The 13,922-nt window shown below is 39.9% G+C and overlaps 1 protein-coding gene across 3 annotated transcripts in view; it reads left to right on the forward strand.

Annotated features, from left to right (window-relative positions):
* DIP2B (disco interacting protein 2 homolog B) overlaps window positions 1–13,922 on the forward strand; it is a 255,438-nt gene that overhangs the window by 168,417 nt on the left and 73,099 nt on the right. The window contains exons 5-7 of one of the 3 annotated variants that reach the window (XM_008003223.3): window positions 7,731–7,943; window positions 10,978–11,133; window positions 11,846–11,965. In XM_008003223.3, the coding sequence (XP_008001414.1) occupies window positions 7,731–7,943; window positions 10,978–11,133; window positions 11,846–11,965 (489 nt within the window). Of the gene's footprint in view, window positions 1–7,730; window positions 7,944–10,977; window positions 11,134–11,845; window positions 11,969–13,922 lie in introns of all 3 variants that reach the window. The other 2 variants (XM_008003222.3, XM_008003226.3) reach the window with 2 other exon arrangements.

The raw sequence follows: 13,922 nt of genomic DNA on the forward strand, positions 1-13,922 counted from the left end.
AGGGACTTGCATCTTTAGCTGTTGGGTGAATTAGAAAAAAGGAACCTGTCAAAAAAGCTTGCCTGAGGCCAGGCGTGGTGGCTCACACCTGTAATCCCAGCACTTGGGGAGGCTGAGGCAGGTGGATCCCGAGGTCAGGAGATCAAGACCATCCTGGCTAACACGCTGAAACCCCGTCTCTACTAAATAATACAAAAAATTAGCCAGGCACGGTGGCAGGCGCCTGTAGTCCCAGCTACTCGGGAGGCTGAGTCAGGAGAATGGCGTGGACCCGGGAGGCAGAGCTTGCGGTGATCCGATGCACTGCAGCCTGGGTGACAGAGTGAGACTCTGTCTCAAAAAAAAAAAAAAAGGGCTTGCCTGGTGCCTGGCCTCGGAATAACAGGGGCAGGGCCTGCCCTTCCCTGAGAATTTCTGGTCAGTGGGTACAGAGTTTGAATGGTACTACCTGCCTGGTAAGAACTAAAATTAAAATGTGGCTTTAGGCTGATGACAACCCTGGGCACAAATGATCTCTGAAAGGATACAGACTCCGTGGGGGGTGGGGCTTAGGGTTTCCACAGAGAAAGATCCACTGAATGTGAGCTAATAAATAAAACCACTGTAGAAATAATCTACCGTGAGTGAGAGTGGAAAGCACCAGACACCACGATTAAGACCCTGAGCTCTGATTTGCTCAACACCTATCAGTGGCAGAGCTGAGATTACAGTCTAGAGCAGCCTGACTTTGAAAGCCCATTTCCTAGGTCACTTGGCATATTGCCTCTTATTCTGTCCTGTCCTCAAGTAAAGATTTTCTGGTTAATTGTGGAGCTCTAACAATTGCTGCATATTTGATTTAGCTTTCAAATAGGCAGTAAATGAAAATGAATTTCTTTTTACCTCAATATTTTCAATAATAATTAGTTTTGTAAACTTTTTTTTTTTTTTTTTTCATAGATATGGGAAGGTACTTAGAGAAACAGTGTTTGGAGATTCATTGTGGGTAGAGTGCCCTGGAGTAGTTACTAATAGTAAGTGCCCCTTCTCTCAGAAGTATCTCAGCTAGTCAGGTAACTCATGGACCTCTTGCCTCTTAGCTCTCAGACCAGTTTTTCAGTCCCCAGCCAGCTTTCTATACACACAGACAGATTGTTATGGAATGCCAGAAAATCTGGGGCAGTTCTGAAAGTCCCCCTAACCCTTGTCTGCTGAATCAGTTACCTGCTCCGGTTAGGTATAGTGTTTGATTAAGCTGCTCAGAATTTGTAGCTCAGGGTAGGTTCTGGTTGGCCCTGCTTCCAGAACTAACTTTTTGATCATCTTTTCTGTATATTCTTTTTTTGTTGTCATATTTTGGGAAGTGTTCTGCAATCTTTATGTGCTTTTATTCCTAGGCTGCCTTCTTGGGTCTCTAAAGATTTTCCTTCTTTAGCTTCAAATTTTTCCCTTGTCTACATAGAAACTTCCTTTGCCTTTCTTGAAGATATTTCTGGAAGTCCTGAACTCCCCTAATCCACCAAGGCAAGATAAAATAACACTCTTCTGCCTGACAGTACCTCATCCCACCGAAACACACGTGCACACTTCTTTCCATGGGTTCTAGATCGTATATTATTGTCCTGGTGGTGGTTTTATTTATTTATTCTTTGAAGTTCCTACTTGGCAGTCACCTCCCATTTCCTGGCCTAGTTCAGGTGACAAATATTATAGTGGTTATTAGAATGAGTTCTTCATTTCAGTGAGTCTTGACTTACCTGCCATTCTAAGCTACAGTGTGGGCCTAATCTTGATATATGAACCCAGTTGTAGGAACTTAGTAGCAGGTACTGTCTTTCTAGGAGCTTGTCCAATTTACATAATATCCCTCAGGTGGACAGGCTCTTAGATGTTACTGTCCTGTCGCCAAGGCATATTTTCACCCTCATGAATCTTTTTGTTTTTGAGATGGGATCTCGCTCTGTTGCTCAGACTGGAGTGCAGTGACACGATCATAGCTTACTGCAGCCTAGATTTTCTGGGCTCAGGCGATCCTCCCGCCTCAGCCTCCCGAGTAGCTGGGCCTACAGGCACACGCCACCTGTAGGCCTAGATACTTGGGAGGCTGAGGCGGGAGGATCACCTGAGCCCAGGATGTCAAGACTTCAGTGAGCCATAATCGCACCACTGTACTTCAGCCTGAGCGACAGAGCAAGACCCTGTTTTCAAAAAAAAAAAAAAAAATCCATCATTCCTCTCCCCTATTATCGTCTTCCTCCTAGATTTCCTCATAATCTCTCCCCCACCTTTTTCCATCCCCAGGTAAACATTGATCTGTTTCCTGCCACTGTACATTAGTTTGCATATTCTTGAACTTTATACAAATAGAACCATACAGTCTTACTTAGTTTGCAGGGGATGTGGATGCCTGGCCTCTTTCACTCTGTATAATTATTTTGAGAGTCATTCATGTTGTTGTGTAGATGACAAGAGTGGATCATTCCTTATTATTGCTGTAGGATATACTATAATTTGTTTATATAATCCTTTGTTGATGGACATTTGGGTTGTTTCTCATTTGTAGCTATTACAGATAAAGTCCTTATGAACATTCATGTACAAGTCTTTGTATAAATATATGCTTTCCTTTCTCTTGAGTAAATACACAGGAGTGGAATGGATAAACAGTATAGTGTTTAAATTTTTTTTAAATAAACATTTTTAGATAAGATATTTTCTAAAAGAACAGAGCCATTTCCTGTTCTTTGTTCAAAGAACACATGGCTGAGGAAGAAGAGTGCTACAGCAGCTAAGAAGTTAGTAGGCTGGGCATGGTGGTTCATGCCTGTAATCCCAGCACTTTGGGAAGCTGAGTTGGGAGAATCCCTTGAGCCCAGGAGTTCAAGAACAGCCTGGGCAACATGGCATAATGTTCTCTCTACAAAAAAATACAAAACATTAGCTGGGCATGGTATTGCCCGCCTGTAGTCCCAGTTACTCAGGAGGCTGGGGTAAGAGGATCACTTGAGCCTGGGAGGGCAGGGCTGCAGTGAGCTGGGATTGCACTACTGCATTCCAGCCTGGGGACCAGAGCAAGACCTTGTCTCAAAAAAAAAAAAAAAAAAAAAAAAAGTAATTAGCAAATTTAGCACTTTTCTTCCCTTAAAATCAGCAAGCTAAATGTTTTTGTTTATTGACTGATTGATTGATTGAGACAGGGTCTGGCTCTGTTGCCCAGACTGGAGTGCAGTGGCATGATTGTGGCTCAGTACAACTTCTGCTCCCTGGGCTCAGGCCATCCTCTCAAGTAACTGAGACTACAGGCACACGCCACCATACTTAGCTAAGTTTTGTATTTTTTGTAGAGACAGGGTTTTATTGTGTTGCCCAGGCTGGTCTCAAACTCCTGAGCTCAAGGAATCATCCGCCTCAACCTCCCAAAGTGCTTGGGATTGCAGGCGTGAGCTAGTGCGCCTGGCCAACATGCTAATTGTTTATATGTTTACTAATTGGTTATAAATGGATTGTAGGCTTCTGGTGACCAGTATTCAATGGTGCCTTGTTAAAATCACAGCACATTATAAACTGAAAGGCAAACTATGTTTTCAGAAGTCTTTTCTATTGTGTATTTGTTATATATAAGAGCTTAGGGGAGATGTTTTATTCATAAGTGATACCAGTCATGAGTTTATTTTTAATCAGAGCAGAATCAGTAAGAAAATGATAAATTTCTATTAATTTAATTTTGCCCAAATTTCTACAAATTCGTAACAATTTCCTGGGTGACAAATTGCTTTTAAAATAGTAATATTTAAGGGACCTTGTTTTGATTTTTAAAAAGATACAATCCCAGAGCAGTGCTACATTTTATGTAGGCTTCACCACATGATCATCTTTTAACTTTACCCAGCTAGTTTCTTCTCTGTGGCCATAGGGTGACTTAGTCATAGTAAGCACCTCATTTCTCAGGTGGCGTGATTTGGTATTATTTTCTTCTACCAACTGTTAGTCAGTTTCTGCCATCTTTCCTTTCATGTTTATAGGAAGAAATTAGCCATTTAAATTACTCTTAGGAAGAATTTCAGGTTGTTCCAAATCAAAAAGAAATACACACTCCTTTTAACCATTCTCCTAGGGATTAGAAGGGGCATAAATGTTTATTGGCCAGGTGCTATGGGCTGGCACTACTATGTATGCTTTCTGTACAGTGTCTTTGTTCATGGTCTCCCAGCTATGGTTAGGAAAAAGGCAAGTTTCCTTAGCTTGTCTTACAAGGCCCTTGGTGCCCCAGTGCTACCTTACTTGTCCGGTCTCATCACCATGACTATCAGTCTTGCATCCTGTGCTCTGGCTAGTCTCTGTTTCTGTAATATCTTCAAAAAGTTTTCTGTCCCTTCTAAGCTTTCTCACGTGCAGCCCCCTCTACCTGACGCTGTACTTTCCCTACCTTTCATAACTAATTCCTACTTACCCATTAGGCCTTGGGTTAGGTCTTACTTCCTTGGGTGGCTGTCTTGATTCCTCTAACTCATCTCAGTCCCATAAGAGTAGGGACTATGTCTTCTTGCCCAACTTTTTATTCCTACCAACTGATGTAGTGCTTAGTGTGTTTGTCAAATGGACAAATAAGCAAACAGTCTTCTCAGATGGGTAATTTTATCCCCAAGTCACATAGCTAGTAAGAGGTGCATCCCAGAGTTTGAATGGAAGACGGATACCAAAGCCATGTTTTTTCCACTATGCTAAGCTGCCCCATAGTTGTAAGTCATTAAACACTGAGGACTGGCAGACAAACAGGGTAATTGAATTGAAGCAATATACCTAATTGCATAATTGATCCAATATAGAAGCATAATGAAGGCCGGGTACAGTGGCTCATGCCTGTAATCCCAGCACTTTGGAAGGCCGAGGCGGGCGGATCACGAGGTCAGGAGATTGAGACCATCCTGACTAACACGGTGAAACCTCGTCTCTACTAAAAATAGAAAAAATTAGCCAGGTGTGGTGGCGGGCACCTGTAGCCCCAGCTACTTGGGAGGCTGAGGCAGGAGAATGGTGTGAACCCAGGAGGCAGAGCTTGCAGTGAGCCGAGATCATGCCACTGCACTCCAGCCTGGGCAACAGAGTAAGACTCCTTCTCAAAAAAATAAAAAAAATAAAAAAAAATTTTAAAAAAGAAACATAATGAAACCAATTTTACATAAACCTAATCATGAAAATACTGGTTTTACTGTCTTTTGAAAATTAGGTTATTCTGATTTTAAACTTAAACAAATTAAAATACATGATACAGTAAAAGCAGCCTGCAAATCCAATGGCGATTGTGGAATCTTGAGATAAGTTACCTTGAAAATACTTTATTCTTAAGGTCAAATTCACCTGTCCTGTGGGCCCTATCCCGACTTCCTCCCTTTTTTTTTTTTAACATGTTTGCAGAGACAGGAACATTTGCCTCCCAGGGTACAGTTGAAATGTTAGAATATTTTCTGCAAATTACACAAAATGCTTTTCCTTAAAGGGTTACAGATACGATTATTTCTTTTTTTCTTGAAATTTTCTTTTAATCACCCCCCTTTTACATGTTAGATCTCATTCTTCTTTATGGACCTCATCACTTTATCTCTTTGGGATCTGGTCACTGTTTATCTCTCCACCCTCATTTTTTTGCCTTACTCTTTAAAGTCTTTGGTCTATGTACAAAGAAGTACTTGAAATCACTGACTCAGGTTGGTCCCCATCCTGTGAAACGCTTTGATAACTCCCATTTCTTAGCATCTGTTTTATCTTTTGAAATTATCTGTGGGCTTCTGTGTCTCCTGTAAGCCTTTTTAGGGCACTTACTGTGCCATAAGCACTCATACACTTCAAACCCCCAGGACTTGACATAGTTCCTGGCACATATTGTGATTAGTACTTTTTAAAAAGCAAAAACAATCTGTCTCAGGCCTCAGACCTCCCTCAATATGAAATAATAAGTTGGAGGTAGTACAGAACAAGAAGCAAGGGCATAGTCATTATATAACTCTCTCAGTTTTTTTTTTTGTTTTTGAGGTGGAGTCTCACTCTGCCTCCCAGGCTGTAGGGCAGTGGTGCTGTCTCTACTCACTGCAGCCTCTGGGCTCAAGTGATTCTCGTGTGCTTCAGCCTCCCGAGTAGCTGGGATTACAGGTGCACACCACCATGCCCGGCTAGTTTTTGTATTTTTAGTAAAGACAGGGTTTCACCATGTTGGCCAGGCTGGTCTTGAACTCCTGACCTCAAGTGATCCATCCACCTTGGCCTCCCAAAGTACTGGGATTACAGGCCTGAGCCACTGCATCCAGCCCATTATTTTAACTTTCTCTCTTGCTCTGGGCCTGCAGAATTTGACTTCTGGATTAGATGAGTTTTTTGTGGTTCAGGTTCTCATTGTGAGGTGCCAGCAGTTTTCCAGCCCCATTAGTTATGTGTTTGGCTCTTTGAACCAAAGCAGAACATGAACCTACGGTGTCACCTGAGTTAGAGGAAAGGATTCTGCAGTACTAACCACAGAATGTTTAATTTTTAAAAACTGAATGAAATTCAATCCACATAAATTGTAAATCATAACACCCAGAAATCATTTAGAACGATTTATCTCACATTAGACCAAATGCCCTCTTTAACTGTGTGCTTCATGAGCTTACAACCCTGGAATAAATTCCCGACTTCTGTTTTCCCTGGCTTTTGCTTCCCTGTATTTGGTTGAGTTTCCCACCCCCCCGCACGCTTTTCTAATTTAGGCCTATTTTCCTGAAGTCAGAGCCAAACTGAATACAGACATCAGTGGATTTCTCACAATTCTTCTCCAGCTGAAAATTAAGGAAAGAAATCCTGATGCTGTGCCTTTTCCTGTCATGCATGGAAAGCTTACCTATGCCCCCTGACTGGCTGCCTTTTCTACTAAGGCCATGAATACCTCCAGGCTAAGGATTGTTTACACCACTTCATTCCCCAGCACCTAGCTCACTGTTTGGCACATATGTTTTTTGTTTTTTGTTTTTGAGATGTAGTCTCGCTCTGTTGCCCAGGCTAGAGTGCAGTGGTGCAATTGTGGCTCACCGAAACCTCCGCCTCCGAGGTTCAAACAATTCTCCTATCAGCCTCCCAAGTAGCTGGGATTACAGGCACTCACCACTGTGCCTGGCTAATTTTTTGTATTTTTAGTAGAGATGGGGTTTCACCTTGTTGGCCAGGCTGGTCTCGAACTCCTGACCTCAGGTGATCTGCCTGCCTCAGCCTCCCAAAGTGCTGGGATTACAGGCATGAGCCACCATGCCCGACCTGAGACATACATTTTTAGCAAGAATTAAGTTTTTATGTCTCCCTGTCAAGATCATTTCCTTAGAGATGAATAAATACTTTGTCAAAATCAATGTAGCATCATATCACAAGTAGAGATTCAGGAAGACATATAAGTACTTCAGTATTATTTGAACATAAGTAGATGGACTAGAAAAATTTAGATACTGATTAAGCTTACAGCAGAAAAGCAGGGAATGAAGTTTAAATGTTTTGAAAGAGTTTAAAAGAAAACAATTAAAAATTACCTGTGGGGTTAGGCTATTTTATTTTTGTAGGCTTTGGTCCATAGACGTTTCCTTGAGATTCCTGAGAAACTTTACATATTAATCTACCTTAAGAATGAGAATGTTTTGCTGGTGTCGAAACTGAATGTGTGACCAATGAGCAAAAACTGAAAAGTCTCTGTTCTAGGTAGGATCGAGAACTTCTTTTTTTCTAATTCCACACAGACACATCTTCGGCCTCTGAGGATGAGGGCTCTCTGAGACGCCAAGCTGCGCTCTCTGCTGCCTTGCAACAGAGCTTACAGAATGCTGAGTCCTGGATCAACCGTTCAATTCAGGGATCGTCCACTTCTTCATCCGCATCTTCTACGCTGTCCCACGGAGAGGTCAAAGGAACCAGTGGGTCTCTAGCTGATGTATTTGCCAATACTCGAATAGGTAGGAGCTGGATCTACCCAAGAAGTCTAAATTACATTCCATTTGGCTCCCAGTATCCAGGAAATAGTTTATGGTTTGTGTTAGGTTTTTCAGTATGGCCTAAAAAAAAGAATTACAGAGAACATGACAGTTAATGAGGCAAAGAAGGAAACACCAGCAATACATTTGTCACAGGAATAATAGGTATCACCTGCATTATTGGTGCGTAGTTTTGCCCACCTGAAGCCATAGCTATTTCCATAAGCAATACTCAAGCTGCAAGATATAACACCAGTCTCAGTGTGGAATTATCCCAGCTGAACAATATTCGATCTATTCAAAGGTTAAAATATGTAACATCTTAGATTTTTCCCGGGATTGTTATCTATATTCTGTTAAACCAAAAACACTAAACCTGAGCAAAATCTATGCTGAACCAACATCAGTGAGGCCTTTTGTCTTGACTGGATTTGTTGTCCTTGCTGCTGTGATATTGCTACACTGAAGTGCGCAGGCTGAGGATATTGGTACCCTGTGAGCTGCTATTGATACACTGCAGATGCTACTGTATAGAGTGTAGCTTTTGCTTGCCCCTGCTTTATGTTTTGTGTGTGTGTGTTTTTTAAAGAGTTGTGACATCTGCAGATAAAGGTACAGCTCAGATCTGTTTTTGCTTAATTGGTTGTTACAAATTACATCAAGTAATATGTGTTAACATTATGTGTCTGTGATATCTTTCCCTTTTTTTCTCGGCAATCAGTGCAGTTTGGTGTCTTAATTTTCATCTTAGTGACCTGTCTGTATCACCTACTATATCTTTATTCTGTTAACTGATTTCTAAAAAAAGAAAGACTTGGAAAAATTTCAATTCAAGACTATAATTTTTAAAGAAATAGCTACCTTGAGGGTATGATTGCCCTCCTTAGAAACCCACATGCCAACAGCTGATGACTTGTCCTGCAGGCCTAGCTCTGCCCTGCCCTGCCCTGCCATTTCCTGAGCTTCCTGAAGCAGCTACAAAGATTTGCGTATTCACCACCTCTCCAGTCGTGGAGCAACAGAGCCATGGTTACTGAGGTTTTATTTCCACATCTGTCTAAAAAAGACCATTATTACTTGTTAAATATATTATCCTAACACCCAGTTAACTTTTACCTGAATTTTTGTTAACAAGAGGTTTCATCCAACCTTATATTTTTAATTGCTTCTACTACTATGTGAAAAGTTATTGGTTCAGTTACTCACAGAAACCATTTTATCCACATTATTGCTTTTTGGATGTTTGTCTTAACAGTAGTAATTAATGTTCCTAATAGAAAAATTCAAAAATATAAGTAAAAGAGAAGTAAAATAACTATAATCCTACCTCCCATGGGTAATACTTTAGTGTTGTTACTGTAGTGTGTATTCTTCTAGATTTTACTTACATATGTAAGATTTTGGTTTTGACTTTATAAAAATGAACTGTCCTAAACATAATGTTAATAGCCTGCTTTTCTTAGCAGTATGTGATGAACATCTTTTATATCATTACCATTACACTATTATTTTTATGGTTTCAGTATACACTATTGTGTGACTGTCTGCCCTGGTTTATTTGGCTGTTCCTCTATTAAATAGTATCCAATTTTTTGCTATTATAAAAACTGTTGGATTGAACATGCTGGAACACACAACTTTGTGCATTTGTCTGATTATCTCCTTAGGTTATATTCCTGTAAGTTTGAATTGCTGGACCAAATAAAAATGTCTGTTTTAATGCTTTTTGTTACCACATTATCCTACAGAAAGGTATACTGGAATGTATGTTAGTATACTTAAAACTTTAAAGACTATTCGACTAGTAATTATAGACTTAAGGGGCATAGAGACCTTACCCCCAAATCTATTTTAGAAATTGTTTGTATTACGCTTTTTTCCTTTTTTAGTTTTACAAAAAACTTAGAAGAAAACATCTGGAGAAGTAAGAAGAAGGAAATTAGAGGGAGGAAAATATATGACTTACAAGAATCACAAAAAGCCACTAAAAACTATGTGGTGTTTTTTGTTGTTGTTACATGCCCCTGTTGCACAGGGATCTTTTCCAGTTTACTCATTCAGTTTCTCCATATTAAGAATCTTGAGACCTGGTGTGGTGGCACATGCCTGTAATTCCAGCACTTTGGGAGGCATTGGTGGGAGGATCACTTGAGCCCAGGAGTTCGAGACCAGCCTGGGCAGCATGGCAAGACTCTATCTCTACTAAAAATACAAGTATTAGCTGGGTGTGGTGGTGTGAACCTGTGGTCCCCATACTTGGGAGGCTGAGATGGGAGGCTCACTTGAGCCCAGGAGGTTGAGGCTGTAGTGAGCTGTGATTGCACCACTGCATTCCTGGCTGGGCAACAGCGAGAGACCCTGTCTCAAAAATAAAAAGAATCCCTATGTGCAGTAGAGTAGAATAACACTATTTAGTCTCTACTTGGACCAAGGGAAGAACCTTGTCTGTCAAGGAGATTCAAATTACCTATGGATTATTGTATAAAAGTTAAAAGTGGACTTTATCTAGTTTTTTTTTTTTTCATCTGGAAACTTGTGCAGTCTGACCCACTTTCAAGATATGAGTTTGGTCTTTGGTAGAAGGGGAAACATTCTAGATAAACTATCATCAAGAAATGTTCAAAAGACTACAATATTAGTAGCCAGTTATGATCTTATTTGGTTCCATTTTGAGGTCCCTGCAAGTTTTATTATGATTATTCTATAACCCTGGATTTCTACCAGCCTTTCTGTGTAGAAAATGATGTTTTGAGAAACACTGAATGTGTGATTTGATCTTACTAAGGCTACTCAAGTCTTACAAAATAATAATTTTGTAAAGCTGATATACCCTGACTTTACTTATGGTTCTCCCTTTGTGTCTTGCTAGTAGAATCTGATTTTTAAAGATTGTTTTACAAGAGCCAGTACCCCCATTTATGTACTTTTCTTCCTTGTTAAAAAACAAAACCCCAAAGATTTAAAGGTTCTTAGTTTTGCTGCTAATATAAGTCTAAATTTTGTTTTCTCCTCTCAGAGAATTTCTCTGCTCCTCCTGATGTCACTACAACTACCTCTTCCTCCTCCTCATCTTCCTCAATTCGCCCAGCAAACATTGACCTGCCCCCCTCGGGGATAGTTAAAGGCATGCACAAAGGATCCAACAGGTCCAGCCTTATGGATACAGCTGACGGTAAGGAGTTGTTTTTGGTAGCTCAATTGTAGTGTAAACTAAATTAGAAAAATTCAAATGATGAACAATAGCTCCTAACTAGCCCAGCAGTTGCAGAACTACACTGTACTTGGCCCACTGATAACTAATCCTGGGTACCTTTTTTCCATCATCTGCACAGTGGCAGTATTGCCACTTAATCGAACTTAGTGGATACTTCCAGAAGATACTTTGAACAAAAACCTGAATGTGGAAAAAGAAAAGAATAACAGAGGGCCGGGCGCAGTGGCTTACGCCTGTAATCCCAGCACTTTGGGAGGCTGAGGCAGATGGATCATGAGGTCAGGAGATCGAGACCATCCTGGCTAACGGGGTGAAACCGCATCTCTACTAAAAATACAAAAAATTAGGCGGAGCTTGCAGTGAGCAGAGATCATGCCACTGTACTCCAGCCTGGGGAGACAGAGTGAGACTCCATCTCAAAAAAAAAAAAAAAAAAAGAATAACAGAAAAGGAAGATTAGGTGAAATCCTTAAGCCATGTATTAATAATAGTACCATATTTGTTCTCTATTGTCATAAAACTTATTGTGTGCATATTTGGTCTCCTCGAAAGAGAAGGAAACTGTGGACAAAGGCCAAATGGCCTTAGGAATGAAAGCTCCTGAGGGAACTGAGGAACTAAAATATCCTTACAGTCAGCAAATTTTAACTTACCATTTTTTCCCTTATAGGTGTTCCTGTCAGTAGCAGAGTATCTACAAAAATCCAGCAGCTTCTGAACACTCTGAAACGACCCAAAAGGCCTCCCTTAAAGGAATTTTTTGTAGATGACTCTGAAGAAATTGTGGAAGGTAGTAGTAAAAATACCAAAAACATATATTCATTAAATAAATTTATCTTAAGCAGTTACTATGTGTCAGGTACTATAGGATTAAAGAATGAACAAGACACAATTCTTGATTCAAAGAGTTCATCATTCTCTGCTCTTTTTTCCCTAATGATCATCTGTATTTTAGATCTTAGATGAAAATTAAGGAGGGAGGGAGGAAGACGGAAGAAAGGCAAAGAGATAACCATGAAGCATATAACTGTCTTTGGAAATAAACTCTTTGAAATTAGGAACTATCCCAAATACATGATTTTATGAGTTATTTATATTTGGCATTTTCTTGGATGTGGATATCAAATTCAACCTCAGAAGTTTGCCTACTCTTTTTTTCATATAATGTAGTCCTTTTATGAATCAACCAATCGCTACATATATTTCTGCTTTCTACAAGACGGCGTGTTTGATGGTGAAAAGTTTCAAAGATTTATAAAAATACAGTTATTTCCTTCATGTTTACAGTTTAGACAGGTGCTAAAATATATCCATGTGAATAGCTAAGTATTAAGTATCTATCAGCCAATATAAGCACTTCTGAGAAGGGAAGAAATCAGTTCCATCTGGGTTAGGAAAGGCTTCACAGAGGAAGTGTAACAGTGATTTATTCATTCAGTAATTTTTAAATTATGGATGAAATCATATATCTAGGATTTAATAGGGAAGGGGAATGGGTGTGAGTATGGATAAAATGAGAATGGCCATTTGATAAGTATAGAATGATGACAATAGATCTAGACAAATAGATCTACCTAAGAAAAGCTTTTGTTGAAAGAGCTAAGCCTTGGTAGCTTTGTAGTCTGTTTTTATGTCCTGAGACTAATAGTAATAGGTTTTGATCACATCAGCTTGTTAATAGAATTAGGTACATTGGTAGACTAAATCTGGTCTTAGCCCAGTTTATGCTGCAGAAAGCAACCTGACATATGAGGTTAAGATGAGTATATGTTTCTTTAGGAATCACTAAACTCATTGAATGGTGGATGTCTTTCATGATGTAATGATGTTCAAGATGCCCATGCCAGCAAAAGCCTCTCCAGTGTTTCTAGCATTGGGTATTGACCAGGCACATGAAGGTCAGGGTTTAACAGGAATCTTACCTGAAAAAATTGCATTGGCAGATTAGAACTAACAACTTTCCATTAATTACCAATATAAATAGGCAGTAGTTGCTTGTTTGAGTAATTGTTACATTTGGAAAAGAAAAATACCAGTATGTCTTTGGAAATCTGAAAGAGCATGCCCCAGAATCTGCATTGAAGCCTAATGGACAATGGTGATAATGTCAGCTTTCATGGCCAGAAACAATGCCTACTCTATACATAGTCTGTCCAAACAAATAAAATACTTATTTAGAAACACTCGTGTTTATTTTTTTTTTTTAGTTAATCTGGTGGTTTAGGGTCTGGGAATATACAAAGCAGAAGGACAGTTGAAACATTTATTATTTACCCTAAGGCAGCAAATTGGGGAGTGAAACTATTTCATGAATTTTATGTTAGTAGAAAAATGAATCAAGGCATCTTAAGTACAATCCCCAGATTTGTCATTGAGCTATATAAAATATCATTTATTTCATATTTCATTTGCCCATCTAAGATTTGTTGCTCATTCTGTCCCTTCTCCCTTTCGTGCCTCTTTTCTCATCTCTTGTTCACCTGGCTAATTCCTGCTCATCCTTTAAGACTCAGCTCAGACATTTCCTCCTCCAGGTGGAGACGTGCCCCACTTCTGCCCTCCTTGTCCATGCGTCTGTCACGCACTGCTCATGTTTTCCTAGCCTTAGTGCTGAGTCTGTGTGTGTTTGTGTCCCCTGGTGTACTCTAGATACTCCTCAAGAACTCAGATTCCATATTCCTTACACTAGGCACTTACTAGGCATAATGTTTGTTCAAAGAATTATGTGTGCAGCATTTATTTTCTCA

Source organism: Chlorocebus sabaeus, chromosome 11, assembly GCF_047675955.1.
Source record: "Chlorocebus sabaeus isolate Y175 chromosome 11, mChlSab1.0.hap1, whole genome shotgun sequence".
Lineage (NCBI taxonomy): Eukaryota > Metazoa > Chordata > Mammalia > Primates > Cercopithecidae > Chlorocebus > Chlorocebus sabaeus.